We start from the raw sequence: 22,737 nt of genomic DNA on the forward strand, positions 1-22,737 counted from the left end.
CATTACTAATTACTATTACTTATTAAGTTATTACTATTACTTTTTTACACCATCACAAATACTTTGGGTCTCCTCTTACATTTAACTGGACAAAGAACTTTTTATTTTGACCAATGGCCATGCAGCTAGACTGTATTTTTTTTAGTGGAGTGACCATGGAGACCCGAGTAGAGAGGAGTGAAAATGAGATCTACAAGCTTATAAAGTGCTTGCTAATAGGTAACCTAAATACTGTAAGTATAATTCCTATAATTGGTTATCCTATACTTTTAAATGCTACACTTAGTTGTCCCTGGTTTCTTGTCCTTGTCCTCTTCAAGGTACAGTACTTGGAAACTGAGAACTCTATTGCTGTGTGAGGCTACTGTTTTGCATACTTACAATTGTTAATGATTGGGCAGCATGATGGCATAGTGGGTTAGCACTCTTGCCTTGCAGCGCTGGGTCCCTGGTTTGCCAGGGTACTATCTGCTCTAAGTTTGTATGTTCTCCCCGTGTCTGTGTGGGTTTCCTCTGGGCACTCTGGTTTCCTCCCACACTCCAAAAACATACATGTAAGTTATTTGGCTTCCCCCTAAAATTGGCCCTAGGCTGCAATACATACACTACACGATACATACACAGACATCTGACTATGGTAGGGATGAGATTGTGAGCCCATCTGAGGGACAGTTAAGTGACAAGACAATCTACTATTTACAGGGATGCGTAATATGTTGGCACTGTATAAATAATAATAATAATTGTTAAAATAGCATCAAAAGCCCAACTGTAGGAACAAATGTAAGTGAACCATAGCTTACTACGCATCATTTCCGGATGTTGCTTTTTTTTTTTTTTTTTTTTTTTTTGCTGTAGAGGGTTTCAACGGTTCTTTTTATGATTGCTTTATATTGCACAAGTTTACTTCAGGGACCCTTTAAAGCGGATCCGAGATGAAAAACTAACTATAACAAGTAACTTGTCTATATATCTTAGCTAAAGTTTAGATAGTTTACACAGCATATCTAGCTGCAAACAGCTTTAATAGAATAAGAATATTTCTTCCTGTGATACAATGACATTAGACATGTTGTTTGTAAACATTACACAGAGGCAGGCTTATCTGCATCTTGAGCAAAGAAAACTAATCCCCCCTCCTACTTCCTCCTCCTCTCTGCCTCTGAAATCTCTGGCTAGTAATACCTCCCCCTCCTCCTGCCAAGACTGAGCTCCCATGAGCCCTTGCTACAGTCTGAAAGTGCCTTGGCTCTCTGAAAACCTGTGGGAGTGGTTTATTTAGTTTATAGGGAATTAGAGCATTAAAACAAAATTGCATTTGGCTTGAGGAATGCCCTATAAACAATAGGAAAGGAACACAATTATGCAATGAGTAAAAGTTCGTCTCGGATCCACTTTAAGCAACAAACAATTCTGTTTAAAAATTGGGTAATGTACATTTATGAAGTGAAGATGCCCCGCTGATGCAACGGGCTTTGTAGGTGAGGCTGCTGTCCTTGCTCGATTCAGCGACATTTTTCTGTTTAGGCTGCAAGAAGGTGTCTGAAAAGGCTGCAGCCTTTAGCTCTGTAAGTCTATGTCACAGGTGCCTACTGTTGAAGGGACTACTTATCTGACACTTTGCCATTGACTGAGCATCTGCACAGGAAAAGGAGGACATTTATGCATGGAGATGGACTTCACATTTAATTTAAGCTGCTTTCGTATTATAGAGAGATATACATTATAATACTGTTATATATTAAGAAACCATACAGTACTAGAGAAACCATAACCAAGAATTGAACTTAATCCTAATCAGTAGTGGATTCCCCCTTTACCATAAGAAATCTTTTCCTTTTCACAAACAGATCATCAGGGGGCTCTGTATGGCTAATATTAGGGTGACGCCCCTCCCATAGTGTGATGTCAGGACCATGGTTCTGACATCACACTGTGGGAGCTTTGATGCATTGTGGGAAATAAGAGCTGTTTACAAAAAAAAAGCATGCAGCATCTCCTTCCGGTGACATCACCTGCCAGCAATAAAAATGTCACCATGTGATAAATGTCAGAATGTAAAATCAGGGAGAGGAAAGATGGGCAAACACTGACTAAATCATTTACACATAATTGCAAAGATGAAACAGAGCAGGTCGCTACAACCACTACACTCCTAGGTCGGGAGCAGGAAAGCAGCAAGCCATATGTATCATAGAAGAGAAGAATCCCACTGCACCGGTCATGGATTAAAAGTCCAATTTTTATTAAGCAATGGAGACAAACAGCAGAAAACAACTCACGTGTATCAGAGCTAGCTCCTTAATCACAGCTCATGATTAGCTCATGATCATAGCTATGATTAAGGAGCCATAAGTTAGCTCCAATACTCGTCGTGAGCTGTTTTATGCTGTTCTTCTACATTGCTAAATAAAAATTGGACTTTTAATCCACGGCTCTTGCAGCGGGATTCTTCTCTTCTACGATTATACATAATTATTGTAAAGATGAAGCACTTTTTTTACTACACTATTTTCACTGGAGTTCCACTTTAACTCCTTTGCATCTTCCTCTTGAAATTTAAGTCAGTTTTTCCTATAAACGGTAAGGTATTTAGGCTTGCCATAGCTTGTAACATGAAGAAAATAATGATATTTTTACTTCTAGTACACTTGGTACCATTGCATGTGAAGCCCCTTTGATAAAAACATTAACAGAGACTTCAATTTTATGCGTATATCAAATATCATATATATTGATGGACTCTTAAGGCAGAAGAAGAAAAAAAATTATACAAATAAGTACAGAGTCAATCAAACATATGAAAGTATGCGGAACACAGGGTATATTTACAATGGCATGTCAGCTGCAGCTCCACCACAAGCCAAGGCAGACAGCGATACTGTGTGAAACCTTGCTTCTATTAGTGTAAAATTACACCCAGTCCTGCGGCATCACAAGATTGCACTGAATACGATGCTATTTAAACTTACATCTCCAATTGAGGGCTTTAATAAATCACAAAGCACATCTGAATTCTGGAAGGGCTGAGAAATCTTTTAACACTGTGCATAGATCAGCAATAAAAATACTAGTGGAACTGTGTATATTGTTCTAAATATCAAATTTGCCCTCTTTCAAGAATTGCAGACAGACAAAAATAGCCAAATGTGATAATTTTACAGCCTTATTTGACTTTTCCTTTGTGTGTTCTAAAGGTAACCGTACCTGAGCTGGCTGGGCCTGACACCTTCATCATATCTGTGTCTGCTACAGACAAAGACTCTGAAATCTATGGACCCATCTCTTACAGAATTATTTTTCCACTTAAAGGATTTGTAATTAATCCAAACACTGGTATGTAAACTTTTTTTAAGTCTTGATGATGTGGGTTTTTTGGTGAACTACAATAGTTACTACAGTAGATCCCAGGTGTCGAACTCCAGTCCTCAAGGGCCATATCCATGCTAGTGAATATGGCCACACCTTTCCTGATTCCATCAATTAATTTAATGTTAATATATGTGATGAGTCATATGCCCTTATACAGCTTATCTACTGATCTAGAGTCATGTGACAATGTTGTTTGTTAACCAGGAAGTGTTCAACAAAGTTTACTCAGTGAGCAGAAAAAAAAAGAGAGAAGTGTGTGTTTCTGAGAGAAACCAAAGCATGGTGTCTGTGTGCAGTTTATCCTCCATCAGAAGTCTGCTGTAACTCATAAGATAAGATTAGAAAGAGGCATTATGCTGGGAATACACAATGAGATTTTGCAGCTGATTTACTGTTTTCACAATCTAATGCTGGGCATACACGGTGAGTTTCTTCTTATCAATCGAGCCGCTGATGGATTGATTGATAATTTCCGACGTGCCCGATCACTGCGCCAGATCAATTCCGCGCTTGATCCCCGCGGGCGGACAATGGAAGAAAACGAGCGGCAGATAAGAAGCGCCTGCGGGGACAAGCGGGAATCGATCCGGGCGCCTGCGGGGACGCGCCGGAATCTATCGAGTGGCCTGATTCCGGCACATAATCTATCCGTGTATGCCCAGCATTAGGTTGGCTATCCCATCTCTTAAATCAAATTGGCAACATTTGAAGTGGAACTTTAACTTCTTGCCGACCGCTCAACGCCAATTGGCGTGAACGGGGTGGCAGCCCCAGGACCGCTCCACGCCGTTTGGAGAGCACGCGGCGCCAAAGCACGTGCATCTCCGCTTGGGAGGCGGAGCTCTGCTCCACCTTCAGTCTCCCAGCTGCGCTCGGCGCTCGGAGACTGCTGTCTAATATACCTGTACAGCGCTGCGATCTAAGGCAGAGCTGTACTGGGGACAGCCATGTGACTCGGCTGTACCCCTGGGAGACACAGAAGCTATCAGTGGTGATAGGATGAAGCCTATCACAGCCGATCGCAGCGATAGGCTGACTGGGGGAGGGGGGAGGGAGGAAAAATTAATAAAAAATATTTTTTTTGTATAAAAAACGTGTAACAAATATTTGTAATAAAAAAATAAACATTGGGGGAGCGATCAGACCCCACCAACAGAGAGCTCTGTTGGTGGGGAGAAAAATCACTTGTGTGCTGAGTTGTGCAGCCCTGCAGCAAGCCCTTAAGGCTGCAGTGGCCCAATTTATGAAAAATGTCCTGGTCTTTAGGGGGTTTAACACTGCGGTCCTTAAAGGACTTACGAGGCGAATAAGCAAAAAAAAAGTTAAATACCTATGCTGCTTTATGACCCTTGGGGGACGCCATCCGCATCCCCCCTTTTATTCCGCGGCATTTCTATTTGAAAGTCCAGGATCGGGGGGGGGGGGGGGGTCCCGACCCGAGCCCTCGGGTCGTCCTTAGTTTCCCCACTAAAGATGGTCGCCAGGTCCGGCCGCGGCTGCTCAGTTCTCATTGCCGCAAATGCGGCTGCGCAGCTCTACGTCCTCCCCCTGCTCCGATCTTTTTACCGGCAGTCTCGCGTGTTTTATATACACGAGACTGCAGGTAAAGAGGTCGGAGCAGGGGGAGGACATAGAGCTGCGCAGACGCATTTGCGGCAATGAGAACTGCGCAGCCGCGGACGGACCTGGCGGCCATCTTTAGTGGGGAAACTAAGGACGACCCGAGGGATCAGGTCGGGAAATGCAGCGGAATGAAAGGGGGGATGCGGATGGCATCCCCCAAGGGTCATAAAGCAGCATACCGTATATACTCGCATACAAGCTGAATTTTTGACCCCCAAAAAGGGGGCCAAAAGTTGGGGGGCCGGCTTGTATGCGAGTCTTGGGTGGTGGGTGGTGGTCCACGCCCCCCCCCCCCGCTCCCTCCCCCTCCGCGGCCGCCGCTGCTATTTCCTGTTCAGCCAGCGGCTGCTTCCTCTAATCCAGGTTCCCCTCTCCATCATGCGTATAAGTGTATCACAGCAGCGCGCCCAACGCTGCTGCTGTGACAAGGCAGGAAAGAGCAGTTCCCCTGGTAACGGCGATACACATCAGGAAGCCGCGCTCTCTCCTGCCTCGTCACAGCAGCAGCGCCGGGCGCGCTTCTGTGATACACTTATACGCATGATGGAGAGGGGAACCCGGATTAGAGGAAGCGGCCACTGGCTGAACAGGTAATAGCAGCGGCGGCCACGGAGGGAGGAAGCGGGCGGGGGGCACTATACTGGCTATACTGGGCACTATACTGGCTATACTGGGCACTATACTGGCTATACAAAAGATGTGCAATCTTGCGCTAACGCAGGTGAGAGGTCAAAGTGGACCGCAGACTGATCACACACTGGCAGCTCCTCAAACACTCGGCTGTGAGCGGACTACTGGAAAAGGAAGCAAAAGACAGGAGGAGCGCTCCGTAGTGTGATACCGTTTAATAAAATGAAAACTAATTTTCATTTTATTAAACGGTATCACACTACGGAGCGCTCCTCCTGTCTTTTGCTCACTATACTGGCTATACTGGGCACTATACTGGCTATAATACTGGCTATACTGGGCACTATACTGGCTATACTGGGCTCTTTACTGGCTATACTGGGCACTTTACTAGCTATACTGGGCACTATACTTGCTATACTGGGCACTATACTAGCTATACTGGGCACTTTACTGGCTATACTGGGCACTTTACTAGCTATACTGGGCACTTTACTAGCTATACTGGGCACTATACTTGCTATACTGGGCACTATACTGGCTATACTGGGCACTATACTGGCTATACTGGGAACTATACTGGGCACTATACTGGCTATACTGGGCACTATACTGGCTATACTGGGAACTATACTAGCTATACTGGGCACTATACTGGCTATACTGGGAACTATACTGGGCACTATACTAGCTATACTGGGCACTATACTAGCTATACTGGGCACTTTACTAGCTATACTGAGGCACTACCTACCCATACTGGGCACTATACTAGCTATACTGGGACACACTGGGGGGATCACGCAGCCTGCACCAATCCAGCATTTCCTACCCCCGGCTTATATGCGGGTCAATCATTTGTCCCTGTTTTTTTTTCTGGTAAAAGTTGGGGCGTATATACGGTAGGTATTTAACTTTTTTTTTGCTTTTTCGCCTCGTAAGTCCTTTAAGTGGTTAACCTAAGATTGAACTTCATCCCAATCAGTAGCTGATACCCCTTTTCCCATGAGAAATGTTTACCTTTTATTGAATATATCATTGGGGGTTCTTTGTGGCTGATACTGTGGTGAAACCCCTCCCACAGTGTGATGACATGACAATGGTCCTGACAGTTTGCTGTCTGTAAACCGTGTTGCATTGTGGGAAATAAAGGCTTTTCCAACTGCCAAGCAAGCAATACCTCCTTCTGTGCATAGAATGCTCAGTGAACATTCCGTACAGATCACCTGGCAGAACTAAAGATGTCACCACCAGTGATACATTTCAGAATGTAAATCAGGTAGAGGAAAGATTTTACAATGGGCAAACAGTGACTAAATAATCTATAAATAATTATTGTAAAAAAAACAAGCAATTTTATTAATTATGTTATTTTCACTACCGTTACTTTTTAAGCTGTTGAAAAAAATGTGTGAGGTCTTCAGCCTTGAGGACTGGAGTTCGGCATCTCTGTTAGACTTTCAAAAGGTTACAATGAACTTAATTCAGCAATTCCATTTACTTATATATTTCCCACCACCATACAGTATATCTGCGCCCCTTTAAACTGTACTTCCTCTCCTGGAGCGTAGATATAGGTACTCCAGCTGCCACCACCGCTGTCCGCACTCGTGCTCGCGTCATGTGCGCGCTCCCGCACGTGCTCCAGTTGCCACCCACTCACCCAGAGATCAATGAATGAGAATGCATTTGACTAAGTCCCCAAAGTAATGATCGGCGGCTTCTATAAGAAACCGCACGGTCATTGTGAAAAAAAAACTTTTACATTTAAAATTTACCGCTTCCTTCCCATACTCTCCTCAAGGTACCCAAACTATTTTTTTATAATAAAAAAAAAATTGGCAATAATAAAAAAAAACATAAATAGTTACCTTAGGGATTGAACTTTTTTTTAATATGTATGTCAAGAAGGTCTTTTACTGTTATTTAAAAAAAAAATATGGGCCTGTAAATAGTGATTGACGCAAACACCATTATTTCCAAAATAAAATATTGGCACTAGACATTGTGATAGGGACGTCATTTAAATGGTGTAATAACCAGGACAAATGGGCAAATAAGTTACATGGATTTTAATTATGGTAGCATGCATTATTTAAAAACTATAATGGCCGAAAACTGAAAAATATTTTTTTCCCAACTTTTTGCTTATGTTAAAAAGCATTTAAAATAAAATAATTCTTGGCATAATGTACCACCCAAACAAAGCCTAATTGGTGGCAAAAAAAAACAAGATATAGTTCATTTTATTGTGATAAGTAGTGATAAAGTTATTGGCAAATGACTGGAAGGAGCGCTGAAAGGTTAAAAGTGCTCTGGTGCTCAAGGGATAAAACCCCTCAGTTGTGAAGTGGTTAAATATTTTTTACAGCTGAAACTATACACTAGTGTGATATATGAAAATATAAGTAATACGCAATGACTAGCGATCGAGAAAAAACAATCCCAATTGTGGATTTATTACGTAAAGTAAGCTAGGAGTGTGTCTTGGTGACCCATAATGACATTTTTGGAATCCATCAAGCAATTGATAAAGAGCTCTAAGGCATGTTTTCACAGATTGTGATGCCAGCCAATGGTCTGCTGCAGGCATTGTGGAGAACAGAGCATTGTGGCGCCTTTTCATGAGAATGAGGTTGCCCTACACCAATGTGTTAAAATAGATCTGAACATGTTTTTTTTATTTGTAGAAGATAAGGGTCTTCAGACTTTTATTAAAGATTCATAAATGCTGTGTAGCAACTATATCCCGCTGTTTCAGGTTAAGCACCCTTTTACAAGCCACTCAGCATAATAAAATCATTACACACACACACGCACGCACGCACGCACGCACGCACGCACGCACGCACGCACGCACGCACACACACACACACACACACACACACACACACACACACACACACATATACTGTATAGTGAAATGTCTCCACCGATCAGCCAATCACAAAAAGGCCTACAAAATGGAGGACCTGATGTGAACTTCTCATCAATATACAAAGCACTCACTCAGAGCCGTCCACCTGGTTTCATTGGCCACACACAATTCAAATCAAATAGAAAGGCACAAATAACCACTCTGGCAAGGGGGGCCCAATGGGAAACCTGATTCCAGAATGACAGGTACATTCCCACAGACACACCTCCATAAGCCCATTGGTCTCTCGGCTGCAGATGTAAACAAAGAGAGGATTCCGCTATAATACAGTTCAATCTTGTATAAAAGTGTTAAATACAATGGAGCAATGCAAGAGGATCCCCTACTCACACACTAATACACACCGATTGCAATACAAACAGCCAGAATAAGAGATCAGAGCGATCTCCCTACTCACCCTGTCAAAACACGTCCCTGCAGTGTCTAAAGGAAACTGCGTCATAATCTCGCAATCATTCAAACCTCTTCGCGTCCATAGCAACCTGGCCGCATCCACTTGTCTGCCCATGTCCAACTTTTAGTACCAGTCAAAGATTTTGAATGAGTACTGTGGGGACCCGTGGGGGCGCTGGGGCATGAGGATGGTGCTGTGACGTAAGCCACAGCACCACAAACAAAATGCTATTAAGCATGAAAAACACCACTCTCAGTTCAGAAGTATTTCAGGGAGTGGAAAAATCATGAACAACTGACACAATAGGCAGGATGTACTAAAGTCCAGTAAAATTGCTGTGTGAAGGAAGCGCCCAGCAATATTACCGTTACTAGCTCAGGGGGAAGCACTGGCTGTTATCCCATTAGAGTCATACACGTTCCGGGGTTAACACACTTATTGTTATGGTAATGTGTGCTTACTCATGCATTACCAGAGCATTGCATATGCTAACCCAGTAATGCATGTTGCACTAATGGATTAACAGCTGGTGCTCCCCCTGTGCTAGGAATGGTACAACTGTATAAAGAAGTGACAAAAGATCCAGCACTGCTTCAGCTTTATTGGTATAACATGCAAACATCTCTTTATACTACTGTAGAGTGGGAATGCACCGACCTGCAGGGTGGTAAAGTGGTGGGTGCAGGGGCACTGGATGCTCCCTCTGCACTAGTAACCGTAAAAATGCCCTGTGCTCCCTGCGCACGGCAACTTTACTGAACTTTAGTGCATCAGGCCCAATAAAACAATCTACAGCACTGTCTAAAAACAGCCAGCCAGCTAAGCACCCATCATTCAGACGAGCTCACACGACACCAAACTGTACTGTTTTTAATAACATTTTACAAAAAGACTTGAGTACTTCTGGTATGTGTCACGGCACTTTTTAACAATGCTGCAATTTCAATGTAAATAAAGTGGGTTTTGCCCAAAAATCCAATTGTACCCCCTCTAAGGGCCTGATACAGGGTTGCTGAAAAGTTGGTTGTCCCATTACACCAAGGAGCGCATATCCACAACCTCAATTTTTTATAAAAAGCTCTGCTAAGTTTGTTATAAATCAGTTCGCACTGTGAGTGCACAATGTACCTAAAATAGCTAAAAAGCTCAGACTTTATAAATACCCCGTCTTTCCTGGTTTAACAGACATAGAGAGAATGGTGTCAAAACATCATCCATGCACATACTTCTAATAGTTTGCAAGGAGTGGAAAACCCTTCCTTACCACCTAATACCAGAGTGGCTTTAATAAAGTCAGATTTGTTTTGCAGGATGATCTCCAGTGATGTCTAATAATCTCCAGCCAATAGCGGTCTCAGTAAATCTAGCCCTTAGAGTTTACCTTTGAATATGATGCTGATTTATATAGAGTGGAGGAGAAGTATTTTTATCCAGTCTTTTCTGCAACACCACAGGCATTTTCCTTTACCCAGTTTTTGCCATATACTGCATATAAAAGAACATAAGGTACTTTACTTTTGGCAAAAATGTCAAAAATTACTGAAATGATTATTGAAATTACTCTAAAGTAACTGAAATATGGCTACAAATGCAGTGAAAGTGGTTCAATTGCATATTTGGAAAGCTGAAGATTTTCCTGTTACATCTCTTGTATGTATTTGAAAGATGGCCACTGACCATACAGTCTTGATTGCACAATCATACAACTTCCATGTAGTGTGCCAGATTACTTAAAGGGAAATAAGCACCCTTTCTTTCCTTGGAATTTCTCATGGACTGAAATAGCTATAGGAGCTGCCATGTTCCCCCTCCCCTTCACGACATCCTTATTTTTAGAAATCACACATGCTATCTTCACACATTCCCTCTGGATAAGCTCTTTGAAGAAGTTTTTCTAATTACCTGTCCCCTCTATTGATGTGTGCAATACAACAATTAAGTCCTTAGCAGCCTGAAACCTCTGTGGTCGGCCGTCCAGCTGAAGTAGGCTAATAAAACCTGTGCTAAACTTTAAATGTAAAAATAAGAGGTAAAATTGAAGTTTTTTTTTAATAATAAGACAAATTGCTGGCATGCATTTTTAATGTGATATTTAGATGCCCTGGGAGCTAAAAATGGTGCTTGGTTTACTTTAAAGGAAGCCTAAACTGATCATATACTTTAAAAATAGAAGTATCCCCATAAACCTTATATATTGGGCATTCATTCCCACATATTTTTGCAGCTCTGGTCACTGCCTGTGCACGAGCAGAGGCAAGAAATGTGTGCTCTCCTCTCATAAGGGCATGGCTCTGGGCAATATGGAGCGTGCCACCTATGTTGTGTGCGCTCCTGGCCAGAACGGGAACGCAGGCTTGTACTGAAGCCGTGTGCTTGCGTGAGTAGTTTTCTGCACTACTTCAAAAGCATCTTCAAAGAAGTTAGGAAAAGCCCTCCTTGTTTCATAAAATACTTTTTAGCTACTTTATGAATATGGCAGACAAAATGTTGCATTTATTAAAAAGGTCAAGACCATTTTAATCTACTACTAAATACAGCATAAAAATATAATTACAGAATACTTGCAGAAAAGTAGATGAAAATAATTTTACAGTTTTTCTAAGTCAGGGCCTATTTTTTTATTTTTTTTAACATTAGTCCCACCAAGAGTGCATTATTTCCAGATAATATTTTTATTTTTATTTCTTATTTATAAATTTGTATTTACTGCAGACATACTTATTACAGTTTCAGTTAAAATGTTGTGGTCTAACAAACCTATGCTGCTTTGTGGACTTAGCAGTCCCCAAGAGTCCAAAATTAAACTCAGAATTTTTGAAAGCAATTTTAGGTTTCATTTTTTGTAATGCCTTACCAAAATTGCCTCCATCTCATGGCCCATATGAATGTATATAGTAGGGTTGAAAATTAGAATCACAATCATGTCTCTGCTCCCTGCTTTGGCGCAAAGGGCATTTTATTATTTGTGCAAAGGGCAAGATGAAGGTGCCTAAGAACCTAGCAGCAGCTGCTGCTCTTTCTGTTACACAGAGGTCAATGGAGGAAAGAAGCAGCAGGGGTCATGGCATGGGAGCCAAGAAGGCTTCTGCAATGCAGCAAACCTGCAAAATCATTTTCTTGTCATTGGGTTCAAACACCATGTAGTTGTCCTGTGTTAAAGGGGTACTGTAGAGAAAATTAGGGTACTGGGATAACCCGAGTAGCATGTTGCTTTATCCTCACAGCATAGAGAGGAGAGATATCAGCTGTTACCACAGCCTAACTGAACAGAGAGGGGGAGACCACATTGCTCGCCTGTTGGTAATGGACAGGATCTGTACATGTGATGTAAAATATCCTTTTCAGCCAACCTTTTTAGATGAAACACTACCTAATATGTGTTGCTCTTCCTATTAGCAGTATGATACTAATGTTATCCAAGTAGCTTAAATTTTTCTATAGTGCCCCTTTAAATCTCGGTTTGTCCAACCTATGTGTTTGCACCTTAGTGTGTAGGCACCAAACATAATCTTAAGCAAACTACATAAGGTAGTTTACCTAATGAAATTCTTTTGTGTCTCCACTCTCTTTATAGGCGCAGTGCATAATGACCATCCAGTGGAAATCATGGAGAAGAATATAGTGATCCACATTATCGTGGAAGCCAAGGACAGTGGCAACCCAGCTTTAAGTTCAACTGCAATTATACAGCTACAGATCCATGATATTAATAATCATGCACCAGTGTTTTCGAAGGAGATCTACCAGATAAATATAAGTGAAAACATCTCAGTTGGGGAAGCCATTCTCACTTTCACAGCTACAGATTTAGATTGGACTCGTGAAAATGGTTACATTGACTTTTCAGTTGTGAGTGGAAATTTACACAACCTATTTGTCGTGGAAAGCTTTAGAACTATCTCTCAGGCTCCTTTTGTGGTTACTGCAAAAGTACTTATAAATGGCATTTTGGACTATGAAACCAGCACAAACCATACACTCATTTTAATGGCCTGTGATCGAGGATTCCCTCCCTTAAGCTCCAGTGCCACTGTCTTCATAAATGTTTTGGATTCAAATGACAATCCTCCCATATTACAGAAGAGTGAATACCGCATCACTGTTCGAGAACACCATCCCATAAACACTGAAGTAATAACCATTTCAGCCACTGATGTAGACAGTGAAGAGAATGCAGAATCTATATACAGCATAGTGTCTGGGAATGATGAAGGCATTTTCATAATAGATCCAGAAAATGGCACAGTCACCTTAGCACAACATCTGGATTATGAATCTGTAATGGCCTACTGTTTAATTTTAAAGGCAAGCAATGGCTGGGAGAATGGAAGATTTGAGTCATTTTCAGTGCTACATGTCAATGTGCTCGATGACAATGACTTCATCCCAAAGTTCTTGTTGAATAGTCTGACTTGTAGCCTGCATGAAAACATGCCCCCTTTTACACCTGTATGTACAGCTAATGCTGTTGACTTGGATTCGGGACCATTTGGCATCTTAAGTTACTCTATTCAGTCACCTTGTCTAAATGAACCCAAAAGCCAAGATGCATTCTTTATAGACGTATTAACAGGAGATCTTTATACAAAGCACAAAATTGACTTTGAGACACAGAAGAGGTATTGCTTTGTAGTTCAAGTAAAAGATCGGAGTGAATCCACAGCTTGTGTCTTGCTATATGTGAACATTGAGGGACAGGATGAATTCCCACCTGTTTTTCATGAAGATCAGTATTTATTTGATTTGCCTACGGAAAATAAAGCTGGAGAAATCCTTGGTATAGTAAGTGCTTTGGACAAGGATGAAGGAGATGATGGAGTTATCTTATATTCACTAGAAAAGCCTTCTCCGTTCTTTTCTATAAATGCCAGCAGTGGGGTTATTTATCTAACGAGAAGTGTTCATAAAATGAGAAGTAACACTAAGAAAAAAGATGACATTATTGAACTGGTCGTAAAGGCTCAAGGTCCAAAGTTAGATTCAAAGTCGTCAACTTGTACTGTTCAAGTTAACATTTCTACAGCTCTAGAAGGCTACTTTGGTATGTCAGCAAACATACTTTCCATTAGTTTCAGCATTTCTTTTGTGGTTTTCTTGCTACTGGCAATAAGCCTTATTGGAATTATTCTAAGATATAAGCGAAAAGATGTTGTAAATGCTTGTGGGATAAAGGAAGCCGCCATCCCTGCTCTTCCCAGTTCTAATGTTAAAGACTGTGTGTCTGATGAATGTCCAAAATATGAAAATATTAATGGCACCATAGCTCCAGATACATCTGAATGGCTCGGGTTAGTTGGCATTAGAGAAAAGAAAGACACTGGGAACAAATGCAGGAATTCAGACTCAAGTGGCCATGGCTCGACAGAAGGAGAAACTGCTGAAGATGAAGAAATAAAGATGATCAATGAATATCCCATTAGGAAGGAATCTGACTCAGTCCTCAGCGAAAGAGCTTCACGAGTTCCAGACTCTGGAATTCCGAGAGAGTCTGATCTGCTTTCCTGTGAATCAGATGAAACAGATCTGGTGATTGGGTCAGAAAGTACTGATTGTGTTGAAATCATTAAAGAGGAAGATGGATTAGGAGAGTGTCATGTGCATTATACCTGCAAAACCGAGCTACCGTCCGCTCAAAACAACAATGACAAAAATCTAAAGGATATAAAGCCTGTGCCAGAAATCAGCCAAGACTATGTATATGTCCCCATGTCCTATGATTCTAGGTATGGTTCTCTGGCATCTTTAGTAGCTTCTGATGAGGACCTGAGAGGAAGTTATAACTGGGACTACCTGCTTAGTTGGGAGCCCAGATTTCAGACTCTGTCCTCTGTTTTTTGTGATATTGGGAGGCTAAAAGATGAAAAGATGAACAGAAATGCACCTAAGCAAAAGAAGCCTTTTATTTTCCCTCCCCCTCTTATAACTTCAGTGGCACAGCCAGGGATAAGGGCTGTGCCACCTCGAATGCCAACTATTATGTCAGGACAAACATTTATGAAATATCCCCGTTCTCCTTTCTTCTCTAATCTGGCATCTCAGTCATCAACGATGCCCCCAACCTTTTCACCATCCTTATCCATGCTCACAGTTCACACTCCTTCCATGTCACCTGTGCGTGCAGGTGTCAATGGAACTTCAGTGCCTGCCCTATCTGAAGAACTGCTAATACACCAAGAGTTTCAGGTGTAAACAAATGACTTTCAATGTGGACACATATGTGGACCAAATAGGGCATGTCTAAACTAATCAGGCTGATTCTGCATTGTGTTTCGGTTGTCGCATTTTTACTACCTATATGGTTTGTTACAGTATCAATTTTAAGTCATAAAGGTTTTAGTAGGTGGTTCACCCTGCTTGTCAGTTCTACTTGCAAGATAAAAATTATCTGTCACATACAAATCTGTCTTTTATACAAAATCCTGGAATCTCGCTACAGTGCATGAGCAGTCAATACAAACTCATTTGTACAAATAGTAACTTCATTGTACCTGGCCAGTGTTTACCAGCATTTAGACATATAGTAATAGTACCACTTCTAAAAAAATACAAAAAGTTTATTTAAAAACTCCAATATAATGTTATGTACTGTATATAGAATATAGACAACACATAATGCCATCCATAAAAGTAGCTGATATTACCAGTAGTTGTAACACAGAGATCCATAAACCTTCCAAACCTACATTTTCTATATTTAAATTAATATTAAAAGTAAAATTGCTTAAAGAGGAACTCCAGTGAAAATAATGTAATAAAAAAGTGCTTCATTTTTACAATAATTATGTATAAATGATTTAGGCAGTGTTTGCACAGGAAACTGCCAAGAGTACGTACTCAGAATTTATTTGTGGGAGGGGTTTCACCACAATATCAGCCATACAGCGCCCCCTGATGGTCTGTTTGTGAAAAGGAATAGATTTCTCATGTAAAAGGGGGTATCAGCTACTGATTGGGATGAAGTTCAATTCTTGGTCGGAGTTTCTCTTTAACAGTCAATTTTATATAAAACTGAGTAACTTACAGTATATGTTTCCTGATACTTTTTTCTTATACTTGTGCAAGCTCTTCTAACATCCAGAAAGCCCAATAGGAAACATGGGATTTCTGCCATCCAACTTGAGTCTACTGTGGACAACTATAGACCTTCATGGCAGGAGGAAAACTATCAGTGGCAATCACTGGAATCCGTATATACTTTAAAAACCCTCACAGACATGAGAAACAAAAATGCCTAATTTATTTACAAAGGTGCTTATCTCACTGCCCAGCCTTATAAAACATATACCGGTATATAGTCTTTTTTTTTTTTTTTCAGATAGCTGAAGTTATTTCTTAAAGCATAATCATGGAAATAGTTACCTGTGCTGTTTACATTCACTATCCCCACACACAAGTTTATAAACCTTTATAAAAAAACAAAACCTCTCAGTACCTTTTTAAGTAATGCATAGTGATCACATGACCACTCTAGCAAAACCCTTTGGTGTTTCAAGGGAATTAAAAGTGTGCCATAGACTTCCATGGTGCCAAACAGTCATGGGTGGCCCAGGATCGGGGAGTCCTCATTTAAGTGGTCATGTGGTGGTTTTTCATAACTTGTATTCAGAGGGTTTTTCAAAAGTTTTTTAAACTTGTGTGTGCACTTGGAGGTGGGAAAGGATGGTGTGTAGTGGAGATTAACTATATTTCCTGGAGTTTGCCTCAAAGCTCAACCCCATGACAAAACAGCATTTGGACCTTCTTTGAGATTTCACAGTTTTTTGTGTGCATATCAGGGGAACAATTCCTGTCCTGATAGAATGAATAATAATCTCTCCTACAGGCACAGAGACAGCAGCAGAACCTGCATTTGTAGGTTGGATAAGAGTTAGAACGTGCTGTCTTGTTTTATGTCCATCACTTCCTGTCCCTTCTTAGGTCACTATGGCTCCCATAAAAGTCATGGTGTCCCATTGATAGGTACTGAGGGAAGATTGGAGACATACACAGCAGAAGAAATAGAAAATGTTTAAAGAGACTCTGAAGCGAGAATAAATCTCGCTTCAGAGCTCATAGTTAGCAGGGGCATGTGTGCCCCTGCTAAAACGCCGCTATCGCGCGGCTAAACGGGGGTCCCTTACCCCCCGAAATCCCCTCCGTGCAGCCGGGGATCTCTTCCGGATTGAGGCAGGGCTAACCGCCGCAGCCCTGCCCACCGCGCGTCTGTCAGCGCGTATCTCCGCCTCTCCCCCGCCCCTCTCAGTCTTCCTTCGCTGAGAGGGGCGGGGGAGAGGCGGCGATGCGCCACTGATAGACGCGACTAGAGGCAGGGCTGCAGCCGTTAGCCCTGCCTCTAGGAGCAGCAAAATCTACGACCAATTTGGTCGTTGATTTTGCGGGGGGGGGGGGGTTGGGGGTGAAGGGACCCCCGTTTAGCCGCGGGATAGCGGCGTTTTAGCAGGGGCACACGTGCCCCTGCTAACTATGAGCTCTGAAGCGAGAATTATTCTAAAATACTCTTCCTCATTACTACAACTAACATATTTTCTTGGAGGTAGACTTCAAAGACATTAATCAGTGTTTGTACTTTTAAAGAACTAGAATGATAGCCATAAAAGTAGGATTATGATTGGTAAAGTGACTACAGATCTAAACCTACTATCCCTTGTTACATAAATATATTAAGTGTACAATTATAATGCAGTATAACTATTGCCTATAAACAGTGTGACGGAGCTTAGTAGAGGTTGGATTCTTAAACCTTTAACAGCAGAAGACCAATGTATTCCTCTGAATTGTTGATACAAGTGTATTTATGTAGGTGTTAATATGAGTGAATGTCATAATTGTATAGTTTAGGAAATGGGAGAATATGGACTTGATTTGCCCATACTGACAAGTTAGAAGTTTACTTTCAATGTTCAATCCAACCAAATTTAAAGTGGACCAAAATTTTGAACATTAGGTCAGCAGTTGTATACAATGAACAGAGGCGCCAAAAGTATAAGATTAGATTAAATGAGCTTAAAAACCAACTTAAATGGCAAAATTGAAGGAGGAAGTGGTGGTCTTACCTCCCTCAAGCAGACACGACAACGACTGCGATTCAGACAGTCAAACACATTTATTAGGAACTCCAAAAAGAAATGCAACGCGTTTCGCAGGTTCAACCCCGCTTCATCAGGCAATATAGGGAGGAGTATCAAACAATCTGCACAAGGATTCAAATTAAGCGCCTCAGAGGCGCTTAATTTGAATCCTTGTGCAGATTGTTTGATACTCCTCCCTATATTGCCTGATGAAGCGGGGTTGAACCTGCGAAACGCGTTGCATTTCTTTTTGGAGTTCCTAATAAATGTGTTTGACTGTCTGAATCGCAGTCGTTGTCGTGTCTGCTTGAGGGAGGTAAGACCACCACTTCCTCCTTCAATTTTGCCATTTAAGTTGGTTTTTAAGCTCATTTAATCTAATCTTATACTTTTGGCGCCTCTGTTCATTGTATACAATTTTGAGTCCACCCTTGGTGGAGGGTTGCTACCCTTTCTTCCTGTCTACAGAGAGCGACTTCTTAATCCTGAGTGGGGTCAGGACAATCTCCCCACCTGCCTTTACAGTGGTTGCCTGCTGGTGACCCTGACTTGTGAGTATTTAGCAATACAAACTTATTGCCACCTTGTCCAGTACGAATTACACTATTGGGGCTCTTGGTGTTCCCTGTTTTTATTAGGTCAGCAGTGGTTGAGTGTTAGAGGATATACAATGCGGAATATTCATAAAGCGGCAAACTGTTTTTCATAAAAAATAAAATAAATTACCACTTTAAGATTGGTGAAAGGCCAATTTACATTCAGAAAATCGATGAAATGTCTTAATGACAATTTTTTGATGAGTTTTAGTGAAGATTATTCTGTTCATTTTAGGATTTTTCTCTTCACTTTAAACATTATTTTCTGAGCTTTTTTCAACCTTCTCCCTCACTTATCAATTCAGTAAATAGTTACAGGTGAAAATATTTTGAAGCAAATTTTCATTTTGTTTATAAATAGGTTTCTATTAAGTCTCATTTTTAAAACTAAGGTTCCTTTTCCATGGAATGCTGAACTGCATGCTTATCAGACAGTATAGCCTCCCTACTGGAAATCATGACATTACTTTTTTTGCAGCTGATTTTGAGCATTTGCAAAACCATGCACATTATAATTTGACACATAATGGTGTCACCCAGTGGAAAAAAAAAGTGACATGTCACATCTGAGACCAACCACTGCTGTGCTCAGATGTAACTCCACAGGGAGCTGCCTTTCAAACATGTGAGCCTAAGCAATACCAGGACGGTGCATGGGAGAGGCTGACAGGCAGTAAATTCAGTCTTTAGTCTACCAAGGAAAATGGGCCACAAACAATTAGCATGATTGGACAATTCAGAAACGATTGGACAATTCGGTGACCGTCCCCATTTCATGTCTGGCTGCATCTCTGGAAGTGGCAGCGTAATCTCCCATGAAAGTCATTAAAGAGACTATTCTATAGACTTTAGCTGTTCATGATTGACATGAAGCAGACTTGTATTATCTGGTGCAAAAAGGATTTAGGATATATATATATATATATATATACGCACACACTTTTATTACTATTTTTACATACCTCTTATACATCCTCTCTAATCTAGCCACCTTTGACATCTATAACCTGACGTTTAAAGTTTTGGTTCACTTTAACTGTAAATTAAATATATATATATTTTTCTAATTTACTTTGTGATAGTCAGGGGTAAAAGAAAGTATTTTTTTATTCAGGTAAGTATTATATTACACATAGGGAATAGTGTACTCTACTACATGCACCTAGCAGATAGATACTGAGCTCTAAGTAAAAATACCAGTTTTGTAGACTCAGCAACTATTGAAAAAAAATGTTATTCTGTAGTTTGACTCACACAGAAGAAATGCCCTCTCCACTAATGCCATACATTCAGAACACCAACACAATATTCATATCAAATTGCGCATTCTGTATTATTTTTTGGTCTAATGAAGTTTTTGGGGGGGTTTTGTACGAATACAAAAAGGATATAAAGCATCAGTTCAAAATCTGGGGAGCTTAATTCAACCCAAAAACAGAGTTTTCTGAGGTCAGTTAGACACTGCTGGTTATTTCTCAGCATTAATACAGCAAGTATCCCTTTTGAAAAGAGTACCTTCTGTTGTTGCTAATATCATCTCAATTACCCACTGGCACATATATTCTTGTTACCGGCAAGTCCTCCATAATTGTGTATGTATGCTTTCCAAAAATTAGGTTAAAGGGTACCTCAGCTGACATGTGACATGATAAGATACACATGTGTATGTGCAGTGCCAAGCATACACATAACTAGGCTGTGTCTCTTTTCTTCATTTGTTTGCCTGAAAGAGTTAACAATAAGGTATGCAAGTAACAGGATCTCTCCAGTTGGGACCCAGTCCACCGTAGTGTAAACTTCACTGACAAGGAATTACAGCCATACAACTCTTTCTTCAACATCTTGTGAGTGCAGAGGATAGATATAAAGGTCAATAATGATATGTATGTATGTATATATATATATATATATATATATATATATATATATATATATATATATATATATCAGTTCTGGGACACTTGAAAGACTGTGTCATTGAGCAGAGGCAATGAAACATTGAATCAACTTTTTATGTTTTTAAACATAAAATAAACCTGTGGAATATCCAAAATATCATTACGAGGAATAAGAGGATAAATACAGTTGTTTATCTCATCAATCTGTTTTTCCCTCAGGCTCACTTTAAGTTTGTAACTAACTAAAATAATTAATCAAGATTGTTTCTACAAAACATATCATTCAAACTCATCTTACTGTAAAGAATTGATGGTGAAAAGGTTAAATACCCCCTGACTCCAATTTACATACATACATATCTGGGGGACAGGTACGGAGTGTTGATAACCTGGCCTTTAATGCACCAAAATACCAAAATATGTTTTGATTAAAAGAATGTCTAAGACAAGAAGAACAGAACATATTATCACAGTTAATAAATTGGCTAAGATGTAAGGTACTTTTAGTACTACATAAGAAAATTCTGGAACATCTTAGAATGACACTTCAAATGATCCACTCATATAATGTATCTTGACGTGCAAGATATTTTAAATGAAGTTTTGAGATCTACTGCATGTTCATTACTTTGCGATCTCTGCCCAGAATCTCATCCTCATATAGTATGTTCAGTAGCTTAGTCTGCATACCGGAATGGCCAATGCAACATGTATATATGGCCATTCCAGGTATACAAAGATATTGTATTGGGCATTCCGGTTCCTACCACTTGTGAACTGTGCAAGGACGTGCCCTATACCCCTAGGGTTTGTGGCAAAGGGATACATCATGCACAGGTGGCTGATGGAGAAGTGCACCTTATTTATGGCTGTCCAATAGTTGCTGTTTATGTACATCTATGCTATACACAATATTGGTTTTAATATTTTATTTATGCAATTAAAAGTTTTCTATATTCATACATAATAGGACGTCTTTGTAGTTCTTCCCCCTGCCCCCCCCCCCCCCTCCCCCTTCCCCTCTCCCCCTTCCCCTCTTCTTATCAGTTTCCAATGTTGTCAGGAGGTGGCACAGGTAATTATTAGTCTAATTCTTGCTATTTTGTGATACATGCTTACGTAGGATTGAGAACAGCTTTGCTGTTTTTACCGCATAGTGCAATAGTCAGATAACATCATCAGCAATTGTTTTGGGGCTACTTGGAGTCAGTTTTATCAAGGTATTCTGTGTGGTTGCTCATACCTTGATAAAGAGGACCAAAAGTGGTCCAAAAACAATTGATGATGTTATCTGATTGTTGCATAATGAAATGAAAAACGCACAGGATTGGACATTCCGATGTGAAGACTAAACAGAGACTGCTGGCAGTTTCTTTTGTCTGGGGTGTGTAATGACTCTCAGTCCACCTAACCCCATGACCAGTAGCTACGAAAGGAAACTATAATATAAAATGCAATCTGGTTGCTATGGACAAAAAATATATATTTTTAAAACTCGTTTCAAACATGTGGTCTTTTGTTGAAGCCAATAACAGTTTACCTCTCTCTGTCCCTAAAGAAGTGCTGTGATAGCTGACTGGTTATTGTATCTTATGTATTGTAACTATTGTATTGGAATTCAAAGCTATTTATCTTTATTACAGTGTTTTGTTTTGTTTTTTTATTAAAAACAATTACTGCCAAATACAATTTACAAAGAAGAAAAAAAAACACATAACTAATAAACCATGAATTTGAGGGAAAAGCAGCTGTTCTCAAGTATAGATCTGCTGAAGTGAGTCACTTCCACTCCACCAAACACTTATATCTGAAATTCAAACGCGAATTCAAAAGCCTACTGACCATAAAAGAAAAATCAGACAGAAAGCAAGTCTTTGTTATGATGCACACATTTTTGAGTCAATAAAACCCTAGTTCAAGTACAGTTTTTATGCGGATCAGTTCATTTTGGCGCGCGGCTCTGAGAGCCGAGCGACGAAGCTGGGCGCCCTATTGCAGCAATGTTATGTTGCGCAGGGCACGTAGTAGTAATTCGGGGCTCCGGTGGCTGCCAGACTCCAAATTACATCTCCCTCCAAGTTGCGACAACTCGGGAATAGTATTTAACGCCGCCTCTGGGTTTTGTGGCAGCGGTGAGAGCCGTCATTCAGCTCTCCCCGTGCCGAACTGAGTGGTGCTGAGTTAATACAGTGGGTTGCAAAAGTATTTGGCCCCCTTG

General features: G+C 40.7%; 1 protein-coding gene across 1 annotated transcript in view; it reads left to right on the forward strand.

Moving 5' to 3' along the window:
* Positions 1-16,149, forward strand: part of LOC137563974 (protocadherin-23-like) — a 64,848-nt gene extending 48,699 nt beyond the window's left edge. The window contains exons 8-9 of the mRNA XM_068277162.1: positions 3,198-3,336; positions 12,532-16,149. Coding sequence (XP_068133263.1) covers positions 3,198-3,336; positions 12,532-15,146 — 2,754 coding nt within the window. The 3' untranslated portion in view covers positions 15,147-16,149. The remainder of the gene's footprint in view (positions 1-3,197; positions 3,337-12,531) is intronic.
* Positions 16,150-22,737: the final 6,588 nt, after the last annotated feature.

Source organism: Hyperolius riggenbachi, chromosome 1, assembly GCF_040937935.1.
Source record: "Hyperolius riggenbachi isolate aHypRig1 chromosome 1, aHypRig1.pri, whole genome shotgun sequence".
Taxonomy (NCBI): Eukaryota; Metazoa; Chordata; class Amphibia; order Anura; family Hyperoliidae; genus Hyperolius; species Hyperolius riggenbachi.